We start from the raw sequence: 23,882 nt of genomic DNA, 5'->3' as shown, positions 1-23,882 counted from the left end.
TTTTTAATTAATGAGTTTATTTTGTAATTACTGGATGATAATTTAAATGGGTTTATGGCTTTGAGATGATTTTGTAGAGTAACGTTTTTGATCTTGATTTGGGCCACTTTAAGCAAACGGGACACCGAGATGTTGGAAAACACATCAAGAGATTTGATTGGCCAACGGTTTTTGGGGAGAACGGTTTTTCGTAGCTGAAAGCTTGTGCGAGGTTGGCTGATCAGGAATCAGGATTCAGGAAGTGTGTGTGTACTTGAGTGCCCACGATGTATCATGTCAAATGGAAATGTTCCCTTTGAGCCCCTGAATTCAAAGTGTCTCGCTGTTTTATTGGGCCTTCACGTGCAAATTGCCAAATTCTGCTTTTTTTTGTTGGTCTTCGAGATCCAAAAAAAAACACACAGGCATCATCACCTCCAACATCTTTCTTTCTTCCCCCTTCCACACCTGAACAACAACAACTAGTTCAACAACAACACTTTTGTTTGTATCACTAATATTCACACAACTGCACAAGTGAGTATACACCGCAATTGACCTAAAGAGGCCCAAGATCACTAACAATTCTTTCAGTGGCTCCTCCAGTCTTCTCAGATATCTCTAAAAACCAAAATGGTTTATTGAACAAAGATTTCTATCACTTAGCTCCAGCTGCTGTTGATATCCAAACCACCGCTCCAAATGGTGTCGCCTTCACTGTTAAAGGTAAATCTTCAAAAGAAGGTACCATTGCCGGTAACTTGGAAGCTAAATTCTCTGACAAAGCTTCAGGTTTAACTTTAACTCAAGGTTGGAACACTGCTAATGCTTTAGACACCAAAGTTGAATTGGCTGAAGCTTTGACTCCAGGTTTAAAAGCTGAATTATTAACCACTTTGATTCCAAACGGTACCAGAGGCGCTAAATTGAATGTTTTCTTCAACCAACCATCAGTTACCGCCAGAGCTTTCTTTGATTTATTAAAAGGTCCAACCTTTGTTGGTGATGCTACTGTTGGTCATGACGGTTTCACTGCAGGTGCTGAAGTTGGTTACGATATCTCATCAGCTAAAGTTACTCGTTACTCAGCTGCTGTTGGTTACGCTCAACCAGTTTACAACGTTTCAGTTAGCGCCACTAACAACTTGTCTGTCTTCTCTGCTGCTTACTACCACCGTGTCTCTCCATTAGTTGAAGCCGGTGCTAAAGCTACTTGGGATTCAAAAGCTGATGCTGCTGCTGGTAAAGCTGTTGGTATTGAATTCGCTACTAAATACGTTTTGGATTCAACCGCTTTTGTTAAAGCTAAAGTTGCTGACTCAGGTATCACTGCTTTATCTTACCAACAAACTTTAAGACCAGGTGTTAAATTAGGTTTAGGTGCTTCTTTCGATGCTTTGAAATTAGCTGAACCAGTCCACAAATTAGGTTGGTCATTATCATTCTCTGCTTAAGAGATTTGAGATTAAGCTCATCATGAACCGAATTCCCCTTTTTAAATAGCCCAATTGAATTGAGTAAAGGTGGATATATATGATTATTCTATACGATTTTATAAATAAATAATGTGATCAATTCAATTTGTAGTCTATAGGTTTTAAAGGTGTTACAATGTTTATGGCAGATGTCGGTGATCTCAGTTCTGATTTCGCGAACTTTACCCGCAAAAGTAAATAATTTCGATCCCAAAACATAGAATTCTACGCTTTGAAGAGATCAGATACCAAGAATATCAACAAATACATCTACAATCCTATTGTTGTATTGCTCATCATCATCATGAGTGAGCTAGGAGAGGAATTTGAGTCCAACTCGACGGATGTTAGTATGCCTCAATTGATCACTGGAATCAATATATTAACTTTACATTTTAGGATTTTGGATATAAATCATTAGGTGGATCAATCCAATTAGTTCAAGACTATGAAGAGAAATTACCTTTCAAACATATAAACAATTTAACTTATTCCACCCATAGAGGTATCTTTGCAGCTGCTGGATCTGACAAAGTTGTTTTGGGTTTATTGAAAGATTTGAAAACAGATATTGCAAGCTCAGAAGAAAGCTTTAAGACAAATCGTCATGAACTAAACATCCCAAACGTTACTAGCATTGGATTCACAAGAGATGAAAACAATCTTATAATATGTACTGGATCAGAATTAAGAATTGCTCCAGTTCCGGATTATACCAAGCTATCAACTACTGATTTCAAAACAATCACGTTAAATGGAGAAATTGATTTCTTCACTGCATCACCAACAAACCCTTCCATAATAGCAGTATTGACCACTGATTCTAGCTTGTGCATTTTGAATCTAGCAACCCAGTCACAAAGTATTATCTCAACTCAAGTGTTGAATTTTAGTTGGTCCCCAAAGGGGAAACAAATAGCTGTGGCCAATTTGGATGGTTCGATAAATCAAATTACATTAGCAGGCGAAAGAAAGGTCACCATCCAACGTCCTGAAGAGCTATCTGAAGAAAACTTACTTCCTTTATCAATTGTTTGGTTATCATCTTTCAAGTTCTTCGTCGTGTATGGTGAAGTTCCACAAGATGAAGAAGAAGATCCATCATATGATTTCAAAACTTTTATAATTACTCATGATAAAAGTGCAGGAAAAGACATTTTCCAAGAGAATTTTGATGCAATTCCAGCATTCGGTTCAGTTTTGAGAAAACCAACAGTTTATTCATCAACATTCCATAATTTATCAAATGCGTTTCCTATCCTCACAGTTACTGCTTCTTCTACATCAGTGGAGATTACAGGTATATCAGAATCCGAAATTATTTTGCCAGAATTAGATCAAGCAAGAGCAGCTCTACCTATTAATGATGACACTGGTAATGATATCAACGCCATTGGTTTAATCACAGATATAAGCACCACTGGTAAAATTGAAGAACCTTGTGTAGGTGTTTCAGAAGCTGATTGGTTACCAAGTGTATGGGTATTGGGTAATGATGGTAAAATACAAGGGTGGTATGTCTTCCATGTTCATGATCTGAAAAACGGTAGCTTAAAGCCTGATGGAGTGGAGCAATATGATGATGAATTATACAAAGCTGCATTAGGTGGAAATGTCCCTGTGGATTCACCAGCTAAAGCACCGATAGCTCCATCTGCTCAAGAAGAAAAGAAACCATTTATGTTTGGCCAATCCAACGTTCAAACAGGAAATAAACCAGTTTTTGGCGCAACGACATCAACTGATAAACCTCCAGCGTTTGGATCTGCTGGATTTGGCTCTAGTGGATTTGGCTCAACAGAAAATAAACCAGCATTTGGCTCTTCAGGGTTTGGATCATCAGGTTTCGGGCAAAGCTCAACTAATAAAGCTGCATTTGGATCATCAGGATTTGGACAAAGTAGTTTTAGTTCTGGAAAACCAGCATTTGGGTCAAGTGGTTTCAATCAATCAACAACTGGAGAATCACCATTTTCTGCATTTGGTAAACCAGATGATAAAAAGACTGATTCTCCATTTGCATTTGGATCATCAGCACCAAAGACAGAATCACCATTTTCAGGAGTTGGTAAAAAAGATGAGCAAAAAGTTGATTCCCCATTTGCAAGTCTTGGATTAAACAATGAAGGTAAAGAAGATGATAAAAAATCTGACTCGCCATTTGCATTCGGATCGTCAGCACCAAAGTCAGATTCACCTTTTGCTAGTCTAGGATTGAACAGTGAAACCAAATCAGAGTCACCATTTGGAGGACTTTCAAACAATCAAACAAGTGCATCATTTGGAGCTTCTTCTGGTGAGACAAAATCAGTTTTTGATCAATCCAAAGAAACTCCTGCATCATCATTAATTGGGGACGCAAATAAAAATAATGAGAATAAACCTAGTGCTCTCGCTTCCATGACACAAGATTTGGGTGGAACATTATTTGGTGCTGCTAATGAACCTTCAAAAATCAAAGTTCCAGGGCTATCAGACGATGAAGATGAACAACCAATCATCACAAAAGAAGCAACTGCCCCAATCGCATTACAATCACAACCACAACCTTCAGGGCCTACAAGCTTCGGTAATGTTGCATTTGGAAGTAAACCTTCTGGTTCTGGATTTGGATCTACTGGATTTGGCTCAACAGGTGCTGCTGCCTCATCAGGATTTGGGTCTACAGGGTTTGGTAATACAGGATTCAAATTTGGTCAACAACCTCAAAAGCCAATTAACAATGAACCTAAAGAAGAAAAGAAAGTTGAAGCTCCAAAACTTGGTGGGTTTGGCCAATTTGCAAATGATAACAAGCTTTCAGCGTTGAGTAAGAACAAGAATGTTTTCGAGGATGCAGCCACTAAAATAGATGATACTTTTAAAGGCACAGAAACAGCTAAAGAAGACACCAAACCACTAGAGAAACCAGCTACTGATTCTTCAACTAAGCCAGAGAAAGAAGAACAAAAAGAATCCAAACCGCTAGATAAACCAGTTACTGCTCCTTCAGCCACACCAGAAAAAGAGAAACCAGAAATAGAGAAATCCAACCAATCTACTCAAAAACCTGAAAGTGAATCAGTGAAGGAATCGAATGTATCTAAAAGCGAGGAGAAAAAAGAAGATCCAATTGATGATTTTGCCAAGTTTGATGAAGAAGTTGATAAAGAGTGGACTGACTCAGATGAAGTTGAGACAGATAATGCAGCTGGAGAGGAAGATGAAGAAAGTGATCAAGATGAAGATGAAGGGGAAGCTCAAGATGATGAAGGTGACAAAAATGATACCACAGCATTTGCTGATTCATCATTTGATCAATCAGAGCTAAATAATACTTTACAAGATGAGACTGATGAATTAGGGGATGACTTCAATAAAGAGTTGATACTACATGAAAAACCTCAAGATCAAGCAACTGAACAACTAGGTGAACAGGTTGATAAGAACTTGAACATTGATGATAAATCATCGGAAAGTAAAGAAGATATTGGATTTGAACATGTCAAGGCTGAAGATGGTAAAGATAGCTCATCATTTGACTCTTTGAATGACATTGAAGAGGAAAACTTATATGAAGAAGTGAAGGGACAGAATGTCAAATATGACGGTGCAGATCGTGTTGAAAGAAATATTCAAGCTGAACCTATTGAGATGCATGATGCTGAAACTCAAACTTTTATCCCAACAAGTGATGTTGGTGTTTCTGCCATTGTTGAACTTCAAGATGTTTCTACTCAAACTGAAGTTGTTGAAACCAAATCCATTGCATTGAAGACTTTTGAAGACGATGAAGCCTATTTCAGTTCATTTTTCGTTCCACCAGAAGTTCCTGCTTATCAACATTTGGGACAAGTTAAGTATCCAAAATTGAGTTCAGACCCAATTTTCAGTCAATTGGAAAAGATTTATTATGATACTCAAGCAGAAATTTCAATTATTGAAGAAAATTGTCAAAAAATTGGAGGATTCATTGATGAACATTTGAAAGAAGAACCAATTCATACGGAGAAATCAATAGCTAATGCTCATCATTGGAGATTATCAGAAGCTGGTACTGTGAACAAGTTGATTCATGAGAAAGCTCAAGACTCTATTGAATTGAAAGATCAACTTTGTTCACAACACTCCAAATTTAAAACTGTTCAAGATACGATTTTATCTTTTGAAAAACAAGCTTCAAGAATGAGAGAAAAAATATTTGCATTAGAAAAATTAACAGATAAGGCAATTTTGAATGCTCGTGATTTACCAGTGGAAGTGTTGATATTACAAGATAAGATAAGAAAGAAGTATTCCAAAGTCGCTGATGATTTAAGAACATCTGAACAAAAAATCATGTCATTAAAGACTGCAACCAATATCTTTTATAATGATCCACCTACCCCAGCTGCTCTTCATGCAGTTATTAATCATATCAATTCGGTAACTAGAGATTATTCTAGAGATACAAAGCAATTAACAGAACAAATTGCCAAGTTGAATGTTAATCATACAAAGATTCTTGAACAATTGAATGAAGGTAAAACCAAATCATTTAAAAAGAGTGAATGGGAGAATAGAAGTATTACCAAGATGAAAGTTGAAGATTTGAGCAAGAGATTGAATGCTAAGCGTGCAATTAATGAAGCATTGAGACAAAGATCTGCTAGTTCAATCACAGTCAACTTTAAATGATTTATATGTATATTATAATGAAGTCTAATAATACCTAAGTTTATAAATTAGGTCTATAACTCATTGATCAAAACTTGTAATTTTTCTAATAATGTATCATTTTCCTCTTTAGTACCTATTGTAATTCTTAACCCACCAGGACAACCAGGTTCATTACCTCTATATCTAATAACAACACCTTTAGTTGTAGCCAACTTTTCATAAAAGTATTTGGCTAATTTTGAGTCAGGTTCACCACTTCCATTAATAACTTGAACCAAAATAAAATTTGATGATAATCCACCTAATAATCTTTTATTAATATTTTGAAATTTTTGCAATTCACTCCACAATCTACCTCTTTCAGAATTCAAAATTTCAACACGATCTCTCATCAGTTTGACATTTTGTGGACTTAGGGCCCTTAGAGCCACATATGAAGTTAAACTAGAGATATTATAAGGAGCTTTCAACGCATTTAAAATACTAGCCAATCTTTTATTAGCAAAAGTGATACCTAATCTAATAGCAGCCAAACCAAAAGATTTGGATAAAGTCTGTAAGACAACCAAGTTTGGATACTTGTTGACTAAAGTTGATAAAGAAGTACCAATTGGTGCAAAATCAACATAAGCTTCATCAGCAACTACTATACCATTCCAGTTTGGATTTGTTAGAATTTGTTCAATGAGTTTGAAATCAATAGAAGTACCTGTAGGGTTACCAGGGGTAGTGATATAAACCATTTTAATTGAAGGGTCTTTATTTAATTCTTCATTGATCAAATCAGGTTGGATTTGGAAAGTTTGGAAATCTAATGGGACTTTAACAATTTCAACATCATTAATTGTAGCAGAGATTGAATACATCCCATAAGTTGGTGGGGCAATTAATAATTTATCTTTCCCAGGGGAGCATAATGTTCTGATTAACGCATCTATACTTTCATCTGAACCAACACCGAGACATAAATTTTCATTAGTTAGTTCTTGATCTTTTGTGATTTCAAATTTGTTTTCAGAATTTCTAAAGTTTACTAATTTATCTTTCAATTCAATTTGGTGAGGGTCTGGATAACGGTGTAAGTCTAATGTGGTTTCATATTGGGATATATCAGTAATTGCTGGACCATGAGCATTTTCATTAGCATCTAGTAATATACCTTCTGTAAAATCACTTTTAATAATGTTAGACACGAATAAAGGGCATTAAGACTGGATTAACATACTCTCTAGCACAACGATAAGGTTCCAATGACAAAATGTTTGGTCTAACCAAGGTATCCAAGTTGAAAGAAGCCATTGTACTTGGTTAAAATCTAACACAGTCAAATACAATGTAAAGGATTCGTTATCGCTTTTGAATCTCGAGGCCCCCCAAAAAAAAACGCATTCGCGAAAATCAGAGATGAGTCAACTGGCACGTTGTGAAATGGCAGACAGACAAGCGGCTTTAGACGAAAACAGAATGTCCACCAGGGAAAAACTAGTAAAGTGTTAGGAAATAGGGATATGAATATAATATGGATGTTGATTTAGAAGGGGAATGAATACTTTGGCCTTGATGCTCGAGGAAATGAGTTTTCTCGCGAGGAAAGTACGAAGTTTAATCGAGCGTATTTGAGACCCTATGATTCACCAGCTAACGACATTTTAGTGATCACTTTCAACAGACTGATCTTATGGCTCTTAATCACACCAGTGAATACCTTTACAATCCTCATAACTTATAACTTATAACCCCAATTCAACAACATCCAACAAAATTTCATTCGAATGACTTTTGATTTTCAACTTCCCCAGAAAATTTTGTAGCCGGACGTTGTTTTTGGACTGAAAAAAAATCTGCAATGGAAATAAAAAAAAAATTACACACATTTTCCTCGAACTATATATCTTTGAAACATAAACCTCAAAACTAGGAAAAGACCTATATACCCAAGATCTCTCATAGTTCACTCATTTAATCCTCTCATACCATCCAAAGGAATAGAGACATAAAAGAGGAATTCACAAAGAGACAAGGTCATCCAATATGAAGACCTCAAAAGTTTTAAAAAGTTTTAAATTATTTCAAAAATCTAAAGTTGAATCACCAATCCCAATACCCAATGAAATCTTCAACTTGCGTACATATATCTTTGCCATACTAGCTTCATTTGGAGCTATAATCTCAGGTTATGACACCGGGTTCATTGGTGGGACAGTCACTTTAGAATCATTCAGACATGAATTTGGTATTGATAAAATGTCAAGTTCTCATGCAACTTATGTGAATTCCAACATCATTAGTGTCTTCCATGTTGGTGCATTTTTCGGAGCCTTGGGGATTTATCCAATTGGTGAATTATATGGACGTCGTATTGCATTGTTTTTATCAGGATTTTTCCTAACGTTTGGTGCAGCAATTTCATTAATTTCAAATTCTCAAAGAGGGTTAGGTGCTATTTATGCCGGTAGAGTATTGACAGGTGTTGGTATTGGGTTTTGCTCTGGGATTACTCCAATGTATGTTGGTGAGATTAGTCCTCCTTCGATTAGAGGTCAATTAACAGGTCTTTGGGAGATTGCATGGCAAATTGGTGGGTTAGTTGGTTATTGGATTAATCTTGGAGTTAATAAACATGTTTCTAATCCAACTTCACAATGGTTAATCCCATTTGCTGTGCAAATTATTCCAAGTGGATTGTTTTGGATCGGTGTGGTTTTCTTACCAGAATCTCCAAGATGGTTAATTAGTAAATATAAAAGAGATGAAGCTGAGGAAAAATTAAGTTATATAACAACATTACCTAAAGATCATGAATTTGTTCAATTTGAATTGGGTAAAATGGAGGAGAAGCGTGAATTGAAACGGAAATTATATGGTGAAGGGATTTTCCAACAAATTAAAACTGTTATTTTTTCATCAAGATATATTAAAAGATTAATATTATCCACTTCAACTTTTATTTTACAAAATGGTGCAGGTATTAATGCCGTCACTTATTATTCAGTTACAGTTTTCAAAAGTATTGGACTTTCAGGGGCGGATGCTAAATTATTCTCCACTGGATTATTTGGTGTTATTAAATTAGTTGCAGCAGTTGTTTGGTTAGGTTTAATTGTGGATAATTGGGGACGTCGTGCAGCGTTCTTTTGGGGTTGTATACCCTGTGGTATTGCCATGTGGTATTTAGGAGCATATATTAAAGTCAGTGATCCAGCTTCCAAATTAGCCACTGGGAATGTTAAATTAGATTCAGGTGGTAAAGGTGCTTTGGCAATGTTTTATATCTGGACATTTGTTTATGGTGCAACTTTTAATGGTACTTGTTGGGTTTATTGTGCTGAATTATTTGATCAAGATGTTAGAAGTTTAGTTAGTGCTATTAATGCTTCAAGTAATTGGTTTTGGGCATTTATCTTTGCTAGATTCACAGGTAATATGTTTAATGCCATGGGGTATGGAGTTTATTTCTTATTTGCAAGTTGTATGACCGTTGGCCCATTATTTGTGTTTTGGTTTTTCCCAGAGACTAAAGGTGTTCCATTAGAAGTTATAGATCATTTATTTGAAGTTCCAGCATGGAGAGGACGTGAGTATGCTCTAAGTAAGATTGAGAGATCATCAAAAGAAGATAGAGATGAAAGAGAGGAGTCTACAGAAAGGGAGGATATTTCAGTTAAACAAACAAAAAGTGAGCATGATTGATATGATATGATTATGTATTGTATTTTTATTCGTTTTTAATGATTGTTTATGATAATTCTTTGCATTTAGTTATAATTTTCATGTTGCATTACTTTTGGATCATTGTAGAGTTGAGCCGTTTTAAAGTGCCACAAGGCGGAAGATTATTCAGAAAAGCGTTACAGAAGGAAAAGAACTGGATGAAATTAACTAGAAAAGTAATGAAATAACCTATTCAAATTCAATTCAATAAAAGGCCTCTTCATTATTACAAATCTGTCTTTTCATCTGGGTTCTAATCAATTTGACTCGTGTTTTTGCTTTTTTTGAGGGAGGTCAAACGAGTCACGGAACAACAACGTCAAAAACGAGACGAAAAGCATTAAAACCGCAGAAAGAACAGCCATTTGAATGTTTAAGAATATAAAAGGAAGTTGTTTGAAGGTGAATTCCTTTTGATCTATGCTGTTCCCAATATCTAAAAAGCTATAGCACAATGCCCTTTTCAATTGATAACTACCTAAATCCATACTACCCCAGTTCAATAATCCCCCAGATCCCTTCAAAGCTAGTTCAAAGGGTTTTAGGACATCATAAAGATTTAAAATCCAAAGATTCATCAATCTTACTATACTTGGACATCTTGATTGGTTCATTTGTTTCAATCTTATTAATTGAAGGAGTTTTCAAACATTCTCATGTATTTATACAGCATCATTCACCTATAATTATAGCATCTTATGGAGCTTCAGCAATCCTACTATTCAATGCAAATACTGCTCCGTTATCACAACCAAGAAACATAATAATGGGACATTTCCTAAGTGCATTGGTTGGAGTGATATTACAAAAATTGTTTGAGTTAAGTTCTAATGGACGTGATCATTTATATATCGGTGGGGCTCTAAGTGTTGGTATATCAAGTGTTGTTATGAGTATTTTCAACTGTGTTCATCCTCCTAGTGGTGCTAGTGCGCTTATGCCATTAGTTGATGAAGGGATCAGAGAGATGGGGTGGTGGTATTTACCTGCACATTTGATAAGTAGCGTTTTGATGGTTTGTGTTGCATGTATAACGAATAATATTCTGAGGAAATATCCTCAATATTGGTGGACTTCTTATAAAAAGGAGGCTATTAAAGATGATGAAGAGATGCAAGAGATTAAGAAAATTGAGCCTGAAAGATCAAATAATGAAACTATTGCTGTTAAATCTAATGATAAACAATTAAAGACTAGTAATTTTGGTAAAATTGAAATAACAAGTCATGAATTAAACATACCTGATGAATTAGCATTAACTTTTGAGGAATTAGATCTTCTACATGGGATAAGAAACAGATTAGCATCACATCATCATAATAAAAATCAACCTAAAGATTGATATCATGTCATATATCTAATCTTACAAAACCTGGTAAATTTTGCTTATCAACTATTAATTTCTCTTGTAGTTCAAACATTTCAATAAATTCTATATCACTTTCACCTTTTCCCCCAGCAAACTTATCATATTCATCAAATATACCAGTAATGGACCAACCTTGTAGTAATTTTCTCATTATACCAACCAATACACCAATTCTGTGCTTTCCTTTATTTGAATGGATTAGAATTGGGTAATTTTTGATGTTTACTATAATTTCCAAAGCTTCCAAGATGGCTTTTGGATCATTCATTATGAAAGGTTCACTTGATGATTCCATTTTAATATAATGGAATTCTATACCTTGATCCTTGATGAAATTATAGTAATCATTATTGTCTTCTTTATCACCTAAATAGATGATTGTTTTAAGGTTTAGAGTCTTAAGGAATGGGAAATTGATGGGCACAGGATGGCCAGATCTATATATACCATCTTCCACAAGGGAAAAGTTCAAAGGAGGGACGTAAATTGTCATTATTGATTGAGATTAGATCTAACACCATGATGATGTATTTGCCCTAGATCATGAATTTGGTGAAAAGCAGAATTCGCGAAAATTGAACCTTGATTACGTAACAATGATTACATAATAGTAAATCCAAAATGGTATACGCACGCACTCGATATCTCTAGGCTCAGCTCTGCCTAGGCTCCCTCTAGACTCTAACTTCTCTCTGCCTACGCATGTACCTACGGACGACAGTCCAGACGGACAATGCTGACAATTGATCGCCAAGTCTGAGAAGTGAACTAAAAAAAGACGCCTGTTGATGAAATGGTGAAGATCAAATTCAGGAACAGGAATTACGAAAACTAAAAGGACATCCAGTTTCAGAGAATGAATAGAAGAGCTGAATAGGATAGGAATAAGCATAGAATAGTGGAACCATCGCTAGTGTGTATTTTATAGCGTCTGTGCTCTCTTGTGACCATGGAGAATGCCGTACAGCACACGTTGAGTTGTTGTAGGTGACAGGTATTGAGTGAATATTCTACACGTATCAATTGTAAACAGCAACTCTTACTTAACTATGGCTATGTTCCCGTGCTATGCGCCACATCCACACGTTAGTAGTGGCCATAGTCTATAACACCTATTTATTTATTTTATACCCTGTTGGTGCCCTTTGGAGTCTTTTAATACCCTCAAGAGCATATTCCCATAAAATTATCATCATCCACTTGTCTAATTATTTAACACCCATTCCTTCTCTTCAACAACCCTGTTCAATATCCCAATACACTCAATACCCAAATGATCACTATACTAAACCAACCCAAAAGACTAAACAAACTCATACCGGCCATATTCTTGGTTGTCTTTTCAATATGGTTCTTTATAACTTCAAATGGCTTCCACAACAACACGGACATTTCCTTTATAAATGGGTTTCTAAGTTATAACCCAATAACAACACATCCTCATAACAGTGTCTTGAAGCATCTTTATCAACAAAATAAAACAGATAATGTCCCAAATCAATATAATTTTAAAGATGAAAATATCATTCATGATTCAAACTCAAACCTAGATTTATTAGACTTTGACCGTGATCATATCAAGTATATTTACCCAGAAGTTATCAATGCAATTTATCAATCCACTGATTTGGATTCAATAGATTGGTCAAAATTTGCATATGTCTTGTATGCAACTTCATCTTCTCATATGTGTAATTCAATGATGATTTTTGCAGAGTTGAGAAAATTTAACACAAGGGCTGAATTGGTTTTATTAGTTAAACAAGAATTTTTATCAGATCTTGATAATCATAAACATGAATATGAAACTTTAACAAAATTTAGTTCTGATTTTAACGTTGTTTTAAAACCAACACCGGTGACTCAAATTGGTGGTGATGAAGTTGATATTTGGAAATCAAGTTTTACTAAATTGATGGTTTTCAATGAATCTGATTATGATCGTATCATTTATTTAGATGCTGATGCCATAGTGTTGCAAGGGAACTTAGATGAATTGTTTTTCTTACCTCCTGTTAAATTGGCTGTTCCAACTGCTTATTGGTTAACAAAGATTCAATATGAAAAAATGGGTGATGAAGCTGTAAAGAAATATGATGCCAAAAAATATGGATTCCATCCATTAACTAAAGATCAAAGAGATTCCAAAATTTCCAAATTAATTGATCAAACCATAACTCCATTTAGTTTGAATAATAATTTACCAAATGAACAAAAAACACTTAAACAACAAGTTAATACCAAAAACTTCCAAACTCAATTATACAACTCATTACCAAACTACTCAGCAATTGATGAATTCCAACTAACAAACATTGTTATGGTTATCCAACCTTCAAGAGAATTATTTGCCAGAGTCTTGAATGCCATTGAAAATAAACGTAAAAATGAATATGATATGGATCTTGTTCAAAATCATTTATTTTCATTACCAAAAATCTTACAATCCCAATCCAAAGAATCCTTCAACAATTATCAAGCTTCATTTATAAACCAAGTTGCCCATGAAGTACCTGAATTTATGATTTTACCTCATCAAATTTATGGAACAATAACACCTGAATTAAACTCTCAAGTGGAGCATTTTTCATACTTGGCTGATACACATGAACAAGTATTCGCTCACAGGCTATTGGAAACTTCAAATAGGGAACCAGCATATTATGAAACAAAACATATGGAAAAACCTGGGGAATACTTTGCTGAAAATATCAAATATTTACATTTTTCTGATGCACCTGTCCCTAAACCTTGGTTCAAACAACGTCCAGATGCCGAGTATATGGGGTTCAGAACCCGTTGTGAAGCTCATCCAGATTTCCATGTCAAGGATGGTGGAGATACAAAGATTGTTGCACCAAAGCATAAAACTCCTGATTGTAGTGCTGGTGCCAAATGGGAAAGTGTTCATGCGTTGTTTAAAGACATTAGGAAAGAGGTTTGTGGATTGGATTTGGTGGTGACTAATGAGGACACGTATCATAAGATCATCAACTAGAGATGATTAAACATATTCAAAATTGTACATTTGCATTTCAATATTATTTATTCAGTACAATTGTAGTATATCACGTTTTCGCGAATGTGTTTTTTTTGTTTATTTTTGAGATTTGAACTTTTCTTGTTTTTTTTTATTTTTTCTCGAGCTTTTTTGTAAACAAGAAATTTGGAATTTGAAACGAGTTGATATTGAAGAATTTGATCAAAGAATTAGTTCATTACAAAGTAATTAGAACATCCACATCCAATATTAAGCATCAGAAATAATCACATCAATACCAAAACCATGGCTGCCACTTCTCTGCCCTCTTTAAACAAATCAACAAAAACGGATAAAGATGATTCCACTACAGCCACTTCCCAAAATGATGATTCCAAATCAACAACTGATACATCAACTAAATCAGATGGTAGCAAGATGCCTAGTATAACTTCAAGTTCAAAAGGTCTGCCAAAATTATCATCCTCTACTTCATCTTCATCTTCATTCCCAACTCCAACTATAACACCACCTTCTTCACATGATAATCCAAATATATCAAGATCAAGTGTCCCTTCAGGCACGGTATTTATTGCAGTTGGTGCAGTGGCAGGTTTCATATTTTTAAGTTTTATATTGGTCTTATTCATTAAGAAATTGATTGCAAAGAAGAATGCATCGAAAACATTAGCATTAGATAGTGAATCTTCATCAAACTATGGTGGTGGTGGTGAGAAGTTCAATGGAGGTAATGCTGGGTTTTATTCAACAACTTCAAATCTTAATCAATCATCTGTCAAGATCCCATTACTGTATGAACAACCAAATGCTGATAGTTCAATGAGTGATATCACTGGTTCATTCCTGAAACCTGAACAGAATTTATATTCAACTTTGGATAAAGATACTTCACAACAACAAAATAAAAGAAGATCCATGTTTGTTTCTCCAACTGCAGAAGTTATGAATTTTAATAAGAATAAAACTCATTCAAGATTCCTAAGCACAGGTGCTGGAAGTTCACATACTAGAGATCATAGTAATTTGAATATTAATGATAATTCAGTACCTGATTTAAGACATTCAAGAATTGAATCTTTTGATACAAATACTGATATAAGATTAACTAGTCCTGAAAGAAGTCCACCAAGAGCTGCTAATAGAGGTCATAGAACAGTTCCAAGTCAATATTTGGAATCTATGTTTGAAGATTAATCAATACATGAAGGTTTATATTTATTACTAAAAAAAAACTATTATTTGTAACGTGTCTGTTTGTCTTCCCCTTTACATAATTATACAACTACCACCTTGATCTTCATCATCATCATTAGCACCCTTTGGCTTTGCAGTTAAAGCACATCTTGCAGCTTCTGTGAATGCTTCATTAACACCTCTATTCTTTTTAGCACTACATTCCAAATACCTTAACGCCCCGATTTTTTTAGCCATTTCTAAACCTTCTTCATAAGTTATCAAATTAGATCTTCCAGAACCTGAACCAACACCATTCAAATGTTCATCTTCATCTTCATCATCACCATCATCATTTCTTAAATCACATTTCAAAGCAACTAAAACTAATTTAACACCTTCACAATGATCAGCAATCTCACCAACCCATTTATTCTGTACATTCTCCAAAGAATCTTTCGAATCAATAGCAAAACACAACATTATCGTATGAGTATCTGAATAACTTAATGATCTAAGACGATCAAATTCTTCTTGTCCCGCAGTATCCCATAATGATAATTTTATTGGTTTACCATCAACAAATATATCATGGACGTAGTTCTCAAAAACTGTTGGCTCATAAACTTGTGGGAAATAACCCCTTGTGAAAACATTCAATAATGAAGTTTTACCAGCTGCACCATCACCAAGAATGACAATTTTACGTTGGACTAGATGAAGTTAGTATCTAACTAATGGTAATCAAGAATAGATGGTACTCACTTGGTTTTTTGGAACTACCACATAAAGGCATGATGTATTATAATAATATCTTTATGATAAATGCTTTTTGATTTTTTTTTCTTTGATATGATGCGAAATTTGAACAGGTATAATTGATTTGTAACCTATTTATATCCTAACAAGATGTCAAAAGAGGGTACCTAATTAATACGAATGGGGTTCTAGCAAGCAGCAAGTCTTTGAAGGAAAAGCAAAAATGTAGTATAGTACAAATGTCTTGAGTTGGGAAATGTTCTCTATTTATTTTTGTTGTTGTTGTTGTGGTTTTTTTTCGTTGTTTTGATTTTGGGAATGAAGCACCTGTCAATTCTCGACGTGTCACAGAAATTGGCACTGTTAAGGAAACGGTGAGGAATGTGGGTATGGGCTTAGAGAAGGTGTATAAATATATGATTGATTTATTTAATTTTGATTCTTTTCGTTGTATGAACATGTTTATTTCTTATTGTTGTTGTTATTTGTTGTTTGTGTGTTACTCTTTTATTACCGGATTAGGCAGTCTAGCATCAGCGTATGTTTGTTCAATCTGAAAATCTGAAGTGCTTTTGAAAATTCGAGACATAAAGACATGAATAAAATCAAGAAGGTGTCAAACAAGATTCAGATTCGCTTACAATAGATCTTGCTTTAGATTCATAACTGCTTTATTGGAAACATGGCTCCAAGAATTGGAAAGAGAAGTGCTAAAAATTCATCATCAAATCCTTTGGCTCAAAGATTAGATTCCACAAAGATCAAACCATCATCATCATCATCCAAAGACAACAACAACAACAATAACAAGAGAAAACCTTATGATTCAAATCCTTTACTAGCTCGTTTGTCTGAAATTGGCAACAGGAAATCATCAGGATCAAACAATAATTCAAATGAAAACCCTTTGGCTCAAAGAATACGAAATGGTAAATTTGTTCCACCATCAATAACAAGTCAAACTCAAGCATTACAAAATCAAAGATTAAGAAAATCAGCACCATCAAAGACTCCAGAGGGGAAAATCACTAAAAGATCTAAATCAGCATCTAACAACAACAATAATAATATACGGAATGGTTCCTCTAAAACAGTTCTAAAAATTAGAAATGCATCAAATCCAAATTTTTTAAAGATTAAAAATTTAGAATATGGTACAAATATTCGTGATTTAAAAGTTGTTTTAGAATCAATTGGTAAAACTAAAAGCATCAAAATTAAAGATTTAGAATCAGGTTCTGCATTAGCTGAAGTTATATTTGTTTCTGAAGCAACTTTAGAAAAAGCTCATACTCAATTAAATGGTGCTATTGCTGATGGTCGTACTTTAAGAACTGAAATAACTAGTGATAGTGAAATCTTCAATGGTGCTGTTGATTCATATCCAAATGGTCCAAGATCAATGAGAAGATGATTGAAATAATTTGTGGAGGGTTTCAAAATATTGTGATTTTTTTTATATTAGCATAAAAAGACATCGTTTTTAATAAGACATTTATGTATTATATTCATAAACAAGATGGTGTAGATCTAGATATCTATTCACACAGGTTTCAAACAAATCTCTGGTTGTTAAAGGTGTCAGAATTCTTTTGTACCCAATACACTTCGGATCGATCACTAGTGAGAAGTAGAAATAAGTGTTACACTGTATGAATACACTAAAGCTTTTTCAAATACCAATTAGACTAAACCAACCTAGAAGGAATGTTCCATAATCGCTCAATATCAATTGAATTACACCCGTGCTAAACAATTTCAACCCAAGGCGTGATTTTTTTCTCGAATCCAAATTAGGTACATGTTGTAGCAATCAAGACAAATTTATTTGAAACTTGTACGCTTTCATATAAAAAGAGGCAAAAATAATTTAATTTAGGGATCAATTGTTTGTTTGTTTGAAATCAAATCATTCTTCATTACAATGAGTTCAGGATCCATATTAACCCATAAAGTCGTCACCACTATTGCCCTGGTCTTATCCATCTATGGTAATATCAGATATGCCCTAGGCAGAGCACCAATTGAAAAGAACCCTGAAGATGATCCGTTCTTTAGAGTTGGATTCACCCCATTCACTGCAAACATCTTGGTTGTATTGATCTATTGGGGTGCTTTACACCTATTGCAAGTTAGTTTTGTCGTTCAATACTTCTTCCCAGAAGATCAACCTACAGAAAGAGCTCAAAGCTCCACAATTGGGAACATTTTACAAGGTGGCCAACCAACTCGTTTACAAGTTGCTGATCATGTTGGATGGCATTTCACTGTTTTCAACTTTTTGCACTTCTTTTGGACTCTATTATTTGTTAATGGTCACTACATTTGGTCAGAAATCTTTGTCATTTTAAATTTCTTCAATATTTTGACATTGTACGTTTCTCATAAAACTTATGCCATTAAACCATTTGCAAATTATACATTGATTCATATGTCCACTGCTGCTTTACCTTTTAGTTGGTTATTGTACTTGCTATTCTGGAATGGTGCTGTTGCTGTTGGTAGAAATGGGTTCGTTGCTCGTATCATTGCAAACATCTTTGTTTGGGACTTTTTACTAGTTCCAACTGTTTTGTTGATTCTTTACCGTGATTGGGCCGTTGGTTTCAGTTCAGCAGCTTTGCAATTGGCCTTAGGTTTGGGCCAATTATTCACCAAGATCTTTGCCTTACAATGGATCTTTGCATTCATTATTGCTGGTTTGTTATTTGCCTTTTCATTAGCTGTCATGAGTGCAGACTTGAGAGATTCAAAGAAATCAACCACTTCAACTGATGCTGAAAATGCACCATTGATCAATAACTAAAACCAATAAAAAACGAAAACTCTTCACAATATTGTGTATATGAGCAAAAAAACACACATCTTTTAATGATTATGTCTATATCTTTTGACCAGGTACGTGTAGATTCGAGTTCATTGCTCAGATTTTGTAATTGGTGCACATGGCTTGACCATTTTCATAATCAGTTCCTCTTTTAATTGGACCTTTGGCTTATCGTGAGCAATGGCTAGATATTCCAATAGCGCAGGATGACCAACAACTGAAGCATATGAATCTCTATGAACATTTGTCATCCATTCATGTTTTGTAGTGTTTGAATCTCCTAGCCCAATATGGCGACTCTTCAACTGGTCGTAAACTTGTTGTTCTCTCACTTTATCAGCCTAAACAGAAGCATTGTCAGTAACCATGACTCATTATAAAATACCAAACACACTCACCATTCTTTGTATACTTCAATCAATTTGTTTCTAAAACGAAAAGTTGAAGTAAATGTTCAAATTCTCGCGATCAAATTTTCTAAAGTGGCCGTTTCCAGAAATCTTCATCACTTTTTCCAGCGAAAGAAAAAATGAAAACATTGGGCACTATCAAATCAATTGGAAAGTCTGAAAACAACCAGGTCCAATCACGTTCTGCTCTCGAGATGTCACACGAAAACACTCCGCCTGTGCAGACTCCAGACGCTGAGATGGTCGATGCTGTTGCTGTTGTTGCTGCTGAGCCAGATGTCGATGAACAAGAGCTACTGCACCAGAAAAGACTGGAGTTGTTGAAGTCCCTAGATGTCACACCGACTTATAATTGGAAATACTTGACTGATGAACTCATAGAGAATTTGGATTCAAAGATTCCAGAATTGATAACCACTGCTACAGCTACACTAGATGAAGCAGATGATTTGTTTTATGAAGTGCTTTATAGCGCAAGATATTATAATGATAGAATATCTATTGAAAAACTGGCAACTATATTAGACAGTGCCTTTGAGACAAAGAATCAAGAATTCCCTTATAGGTTCCTTTCAATATTCAATAACTTTAACCTGGATGACCATATAATTGACTTGTTGAAAAGCTTAGATAAACTACCCTCAAAAGATATAGCTTCATATTTGGCAGATGATAAATTACTTATAAGATTGAATATCATTAAAGATTATCAAAAAAACAAAACAGATCATATCTTGGGAAATTACGTTGAACAGAAGAAATACAACTTGCTAATGGAATCCTCTGAAGGTTTTGCAAAAGTGGCGCTTCTGTTATTTGAAGCTATTGATTCAGAGTACAGTGCGTTCCAAATTGATTATACCGTGAATGCAATTGATAGATTGATTGGTCATTTTAGTTTGGATCCAATACGAGTCTTGGATGTGATTTTGGATATATTCACCAACACGATTTTATCAAATTATAGATTTTGTATTGATTTTTTGAGAAAATCTCAATGGTGGCCCAAAAATAATGAATCTGATAATTCAAGCTTGGAAACTTTAAATAAAGGTGGTAATAAAGAAGCTGCTCTTTTATTAGGAATAAAACTCAAACAATATCATGATGCCTTATCAAAAGATGTACCAGAAACGTTTAAAATATTAATTTCAATATTGATCAAAGAGGGGTTCATTTCATTTGGCGATGTGGTGAAATATTTAGCACCTGATGATAAAGTTATGAATGCATTAGAAGAACAAATCAAAAAAAATATTGATGATGAAATTTTCAAGGCATCTGCAAGTGCTTTAGCATTAAGTGGTCCTTTAGCTGATGATGAAGACGATTCCGCCAAAAAAGATGGATCTAAAGCAAAATCAACATTGTCAAATAATTCCAAAGAAGATACAGAGCAAAAACTGAAAACTTTAAACCAAAAGCTACAAATGACGAAATTGTTCCTAACAGTCGGTTTATATTGGCCATCAATTTATATGTTGACAAAATATCCATATTTGGTTCATGCTGATAGTGATTTTATTCCTTTGATTTTGAAACTATTCAACGTGATGGTTGAACCATTGAAGAAGAAAGTTTGTCCCCTAAATGCTGAGGAAACCAAAGAGTTGAGAACTGAAAAACCAACTCCATTTTCAAGAAGAACTACTGCCAATGATGCCGTTGAGTTTGAAGAGTATATTTATAACCATGTTGAGCTTTTAAGACCATTGCATCATGATCATACAAATAGAAAATTTCACTTCTTTTACCATGAGTGGTCAACTGGATTACCAAGTATTACCACAACTGAAGAACTTTTTAAATGTTCTGCAGAATTGCTAAGTTTTGTTGGAGCTAAAATTGGCGAGACACCAGAACTTATCACATTATTATCAAGAATTGGTGTTGATGATTTGAACACAGCTGAAGGTTCTGAAAATTACGAAGAGAAACTAAACTTGTGGTTTGAATATTTTAGAAAGTACATATTCCCTGCTTCTACTGCTTTAACTGAAAACTCAATTACAACTTATGATATTTTTGAATTGTTAAAGAAATTCCCACTTCAGAAGAGATATAATTTATATGGTGATATGGTTAATAACATTTCCAAAAACAACAACATTGTTAGATTGAATTATTCAAAAGCTGAAAAACAAACTAAGGATGTTTTGAAAAGAATCACCACTGAAAATGTTAAACCAATGATGAGAAGATTTGCTAAAATTGCATTTGCAAACCCAATTCCTTCATTTTTGGTTATTGTTACCCAAGTTGAAAGTTATGATAATTTGAGTAATTTGATGGTTGAAGCTGCTCGTTATTTCACTGATTATGCTTGGGATGTTTTACCTTTTGTTTTATTGATGAGATTGACTGCACGTCGTAATTTTATTCAATCAGATGGTATGAATGAGGCTCAATGGCTTCAATCTTTGGCTACTTTTATTGCCAAACTTGGTAAAAATTATGCACCAATGAATTTAACTCCAATTTTGACATTTATTATTAAAGATTTACACAAGAGTAATACAATTGGTTTAACTATTTTGAGAGAAATTGTCAATCAAATGGGTGGTATTCAACAAAGTTCAAATTTATCTGCTAATCAAATCAAGTTGCTAAATTCTGGTGAAAGTTTACAAAGAAGTATTAATAAAGTGATTTTTGATACAAGAGAAGAATGTGTTAAACCAGCATTAAGGTTATTGAGTCATTTGATCAATTCTAATCAATTGTCTGAATTGTTCATCTTGTTGTGTCGCTTCCATAGTGAACTTATAGAGAGAAGTGATGATTTTGCTCATTACAAAATTCTTTCAAATCAAAGTGATGAAATCACATCAGTTTTACATACATATATTGAATTGATTAATTACTTTCTCAGAAATGACACTGAGCTTTTCAAGAAAAATGTTATTGATTTGTCAGAGTTGGTTACAAAGTATGGTGTTGAAGTGTCTTGGGCATTTGAACTTTGGAGAAAAAATGTTAGCTTAGAAATTGCTGATCAAATTGAATATGCCGATGTTGACTTTGAAACATTAAACAAGGACCTATACACATCTTTTTGGAAGTTATCATTATATGACATAAATTATGACAAATCGTTATATGACCACGAAGAGCAAAGATTGAAAGATGCCAATACATCTATTGTTGACCACCTCGAAAGATTAAGAAAAGAGAGGTTTACTCTTGAGGTTGAAACCAAAGAGCTGAAGTTGAAAAAGGAAAAAAGATTTAATGATGAAGTTCTTGCTAAAATCCCAGAAGATGATGAGGCTCATAAAACTCATTCAGAAGAAATCTTGAAAAATATCGAGGAACGTCTTGGTAATTGGGTCAACGAAGAGAATCCATCAACGGAAGAAATTCAAGCATTTTATCAATCCTGTGTTGTTCCTCGTGCTATTCATTCAGAAACAGATGCTATTTTTACTGGTAAATTCATTACATCGTTGCTTAAAGTTGATGTGAGTCAAAAATTCGTTGATTTGTTTTTAACATCAGAGGTTCTTGATACTTTAATCTATACAATCACTCCATTAGAAGCTGAAAACCTTGGGTTTTTCCTTGCTGAAATATTTAGATTCTATGAAGATGTCAGAAATAGTGAAGGGTTGTCGAATGAAGTCAAAGAAGTTATTTATAAATGGCACACAAATGCTTTATCAAGTATCAAACTGAATATTGAAAGTGAAAACTATATGTCAAGAAGAAATGCATTTACATTGTTGAAAAATTTGATTGATGTCTATCCAATTGTCGAAGATCATGCTGAACAAATTGTTGAATCGATTGAAAAAGTTTCTAATAGTGAAGAAAGAAAAGATTTGAAACTGGCTTCAGATGCTATTTTGGCTCATATCAAGTCACGTTCGAAAAAATGGATTCATTTATGGGATTTCTATTATTTCCCAGAAGAAGAGAAAGAAAAGGTGATTGAAAAGAGAAATCTTTTGTTAAAAGAAAGAGAAAACAAAATACTGGAGGCAAAACGTGCTGAATTGCTAAGACAAAAAGCTCAACGCGATGCTGAAATTGCAAGTCGTGCTCAAAGTCGTGCTCAGAGTAGAGCTGAAAGTCGTCCAGAAAGTCGTTCAAGTATTCGTCCAGAAGGTGAGGCTGAAATTCGTTTACGTCCTAGACTCCAAGAAGTTAAAGATGAAGATGGTGATGTCACAATGGCTGGTGATTCGGATAGTGAAGCCAAGGTTAAGACTGAAAGTGCTGGCAAATCAACAAGCTCTAATGTTATTTCTGATAGTAAACCTGCAGTGAAAGATGCTGGATCAAGTGCAATTGAATCCAAGGTAGACGATGAAGGAAAAGTTGATGATGAGAATATCGAGAAAGACAATATGACCAAATTGAAGGTAGAAGAGAAAGAAGAAGAAAAAAAGAAGAGAAGAATGAAGAAAAAGAATCTGTTACTATAAAGAAGGACGAAGAAGAAGAAGAAGAAGAAGGAGTGAAAGCGAAAAAGGAAATTGAGTTGAATGAGAAAAAAGAAGAAAAAGAATCTATCAAAGAGGAAGAAGCTGAAAGTGAG

General features: G+C 34.4%; 13 protein-coding genes across 13 annotated transcripts; 9 read left to right on the top strand and 4 right to left on the bottom strand.

The window, feature by feature from the left end:
* Window positions 1-266: 266 nt before the first annotated feature.
* Window positions 267-1,433, top strand: WICANDRAFT_82471 (porin; the record flags this gene model as incomplete). Its single annotated transcript, XM_019185384.1, has 2 exons — window positions 267-288; window positions 574-1,433. The coding sequence occupies 2 exons, from the start codon at window positions 267-269 to the stop codon at window positions 1,431-1,433; spliced, it is 882 nt and encodes a 293-aa protein (XP_019041633.1).
* Window positions 1,434-1,758: 325 nt separating this feature from the next.
* On the top strand, window positions 1,759-6,110 carry NUP159 (FG-nucleoporin NUP159; the record flags this gene model as incomplete). The annotated part of the gene is made up of 2 exons (XM_019183000.1): window positions 1,759-1,800; window positions 1,854-6,110. 2 exons carry the CDS (start codon window positions 1,759-1,761, stop codon window positions 6,108-6,110), a joined length of 4,299 nt encoding a protein of 1,432 aa, XP_019041632.1.
* A 53-nt stretch (window positions 6,111-6,163) lies between these two features.
* HIS5 (histidinol-phosphate transaminase) lies at window positions 6,164-7,725 on the bottom strand (the record flags this gene model as incomplete). The annotated part of the gene is made up of 2 exons (XM_019182643.1): window positions 7,318-7,725; window positions 6,164-7,265 (listed from the first exon to the last, which is right to left on the bottom strand). The coding sequence occupies exons 1-2, from the start codon at window positions 7,389-7,391 to the stop codon at window positions 6,164-6,166; spliced, it is 1,176 nt and encodes a 391-aa protein (XP_019041631.1). The 5' UTR covers window positions 7,392-7,725.
* Window positions 7,726-8,123: 398 nt separating this feature from the next.
* On the top strand, window positions 8,124-9,782 carry WICANDRAFT_24765 (sugar porter family MFS transporter; the record flags this gene model as incomplete). Its single annotated transcript, XM_019181055.1, has 1 exon — window positions 8,124-9,782. One exon carries the CDS (start codon window positions 8,124-8,126, stop codon window positions 9,780-9,782), a length of 1,659 nt encoding a protein of 552 aa, XP_019041630.1.
* A 475-nt stretch (window positions 9,783-10,257) lies between these two features.
* WICANDRAFT_76590 (HPP family protein) lies at window positions 10,258-11,145 on the top strand (the record flags this gene model as incomplete). Its single annotated transcript, XM_019184415.1, has 1 exon — window positions 10,258-11,145. The coding sequence occupies one exon, from the start codon at window positions 10,258-10,260 to the stop codon at window positions 11,143-11,145; it is 888 nt and encodes a 295-aa protein (XP_019041629.1).
* Window positions 11,146-11,152: 7 nt separating this feature from the next.
* Window positions 11,153-11,665, bottom strand: OCA2 (Oca2p; the record flags this gene model as incomplete). The annotated part of the gene is made up of 1 exon (XM_019181133.1): window positions 11,153-11,665. One exon carries the CDS (start codon window positions 11,663-11,665, stop codon window positions 11,153-11,155), a length of 513 nt encoding a protein of 170 aa, XP_019041628.1.
* Window positions 11,666-12,802: 1,137 nt separating this feature from the next.
* On the top strand, window positions 12,803-13,927 carry WICANDRAFT_17303 (glycosyltransferase family 8 protein; the record flags this gene model as incomplete). Its single annotated transcript, XM_019180737.1, has 3 exons — window positions 12,803-13,244; window positions 13,461-13,579; window positions 13,754-13,927. Coding segments are annotated over 3 exons (735 nt in total), but the record flags the coding sequence as incomplete, so codon positions are not given.
* Window positions 13,928-14,458: 531 nt separating this feature from the next.
* On the top strand, window positions 14,459-15,367 carry PRM5 (pheromone-regulated protein PRM5; the record flags this gene model as incomplete). The annotated part of the gene is made up of 1 exon (XM_019184414.1): window positions 14,459-15,367. One exon carries the CDS (start codon window positions 14,459-14,461, stop codon window positions 15,365-15,367), a length of 909 nt encoding a protein of 302 aa, XP_019041626.1.
* A 72-nt stretch (window positions 15,368-15,439) lies between these two features.
* RHO3 (Rho family GTPase RHO3) lies at window positions 15,440-16,142 on the bottom strand (the record flags this gene model as incomplete). The annotated part of the gene is made up of 2 exons (XM_019185383.1): window positions 15,440-16,059; window positions 16,112-16,142. 2 exons carry the CDS (start codon window positions 16,140-16,142, stop codon window positions 15,440-15,442), a joined length of 651 nt encoding a protein of 216 aa, XP_019041625.1.
* A 645-nt stretch (window positions 16,143-16,787) lies between these two features.
* Window positions 16,788-17,519, top strand: WICANDRAFT_82465 (uncharacterized protein; the record flags this gene model as incomplete). The annotated part of the gene is made up of 1 exon (XM_019185382.1): window positions 16,788-17,519. One exon carries the CDS (start codon window positions 16,788-16,790, stop codon window positions 17,517-17,519), a length of 732 nt encoding a protein of 243 aa, XP_019041624.1.
* A 510-nt stretch (window positions 17,520-18,029) lies between these two features.
* WICANDRAFT_76585 (DUF1774 domain-containing protein) lies at window positions 18,030-18,911 on the top strand (the record flags this gene model as incomplete). The annotated part of the gene is made up of 1 exon (XM_019184413.1): window positions 18,030-18,911. The coding sequence occupies one exon, from the start codon at window positions 18,030-18,032 to the stop codon at window positions 18,909-18,911; it is 882 nt and encodes a 293-aa protein (XP_019041623.1).
* A 110-nt stretch (window positions 18,912-19,021) lies between these two features.
* On the bottom strand, window positions 19,022-19,333 carry YSF3 (U2 snRNP complex subunit YSF3; the record flags this gene model as incomplete). Its single annotated transcript, XM_019182999.1, has 2 exons — window positions 19,022-19,273; window positions 19,325-19,333. 2 exons carry the CDS (start codon window positions 19,331-19,333, stop codon window positions 19,022-19,024), a joined length of 261 nt encoding a protein of 86 aa, XP_019041622.1.
* Window positions 19,334-20,052: 719 nt separating this feature from the next.
* On the top strand, window positions 20,053-23,879 carry THO2 (Tho2p; the record flags this gene model as incomplete). The annotated part of the gene is made up of 2 exons (XM_019180679.1): window positions 20,053-23,291; window positions 23,726-23,879. Coding segments are annotated over 2 exons (3,393 nt in total), but the record flags the coding sequence as incomplete, so codon positions are not given.
* Between the last annotated feature and the right edge of the window lie 3 nt (window positions 23,880-23,882).

Source organism: Wickerhamomyces anomalus, assembly GCF_001661255.1.
Source record: "Wickerhamomyces anomalus NRRL Y-366-8 unplaced genomic scaffold WICANscaffold_1, whole genome shotgun sequence".
Classification (NCBI taxonomy): domain Eukaryota; kingdom Fungi; phylum Ascomycota; class Saccharomycetes; order Phaffomycetales; family Wickerhamomycetaceae; genus Hansenula; species Hansenula anomala.
Note: the sequence above shows the minus strand (reverse complement) of the source record. Positions and strands in the feature narration are given on the sequence as shown.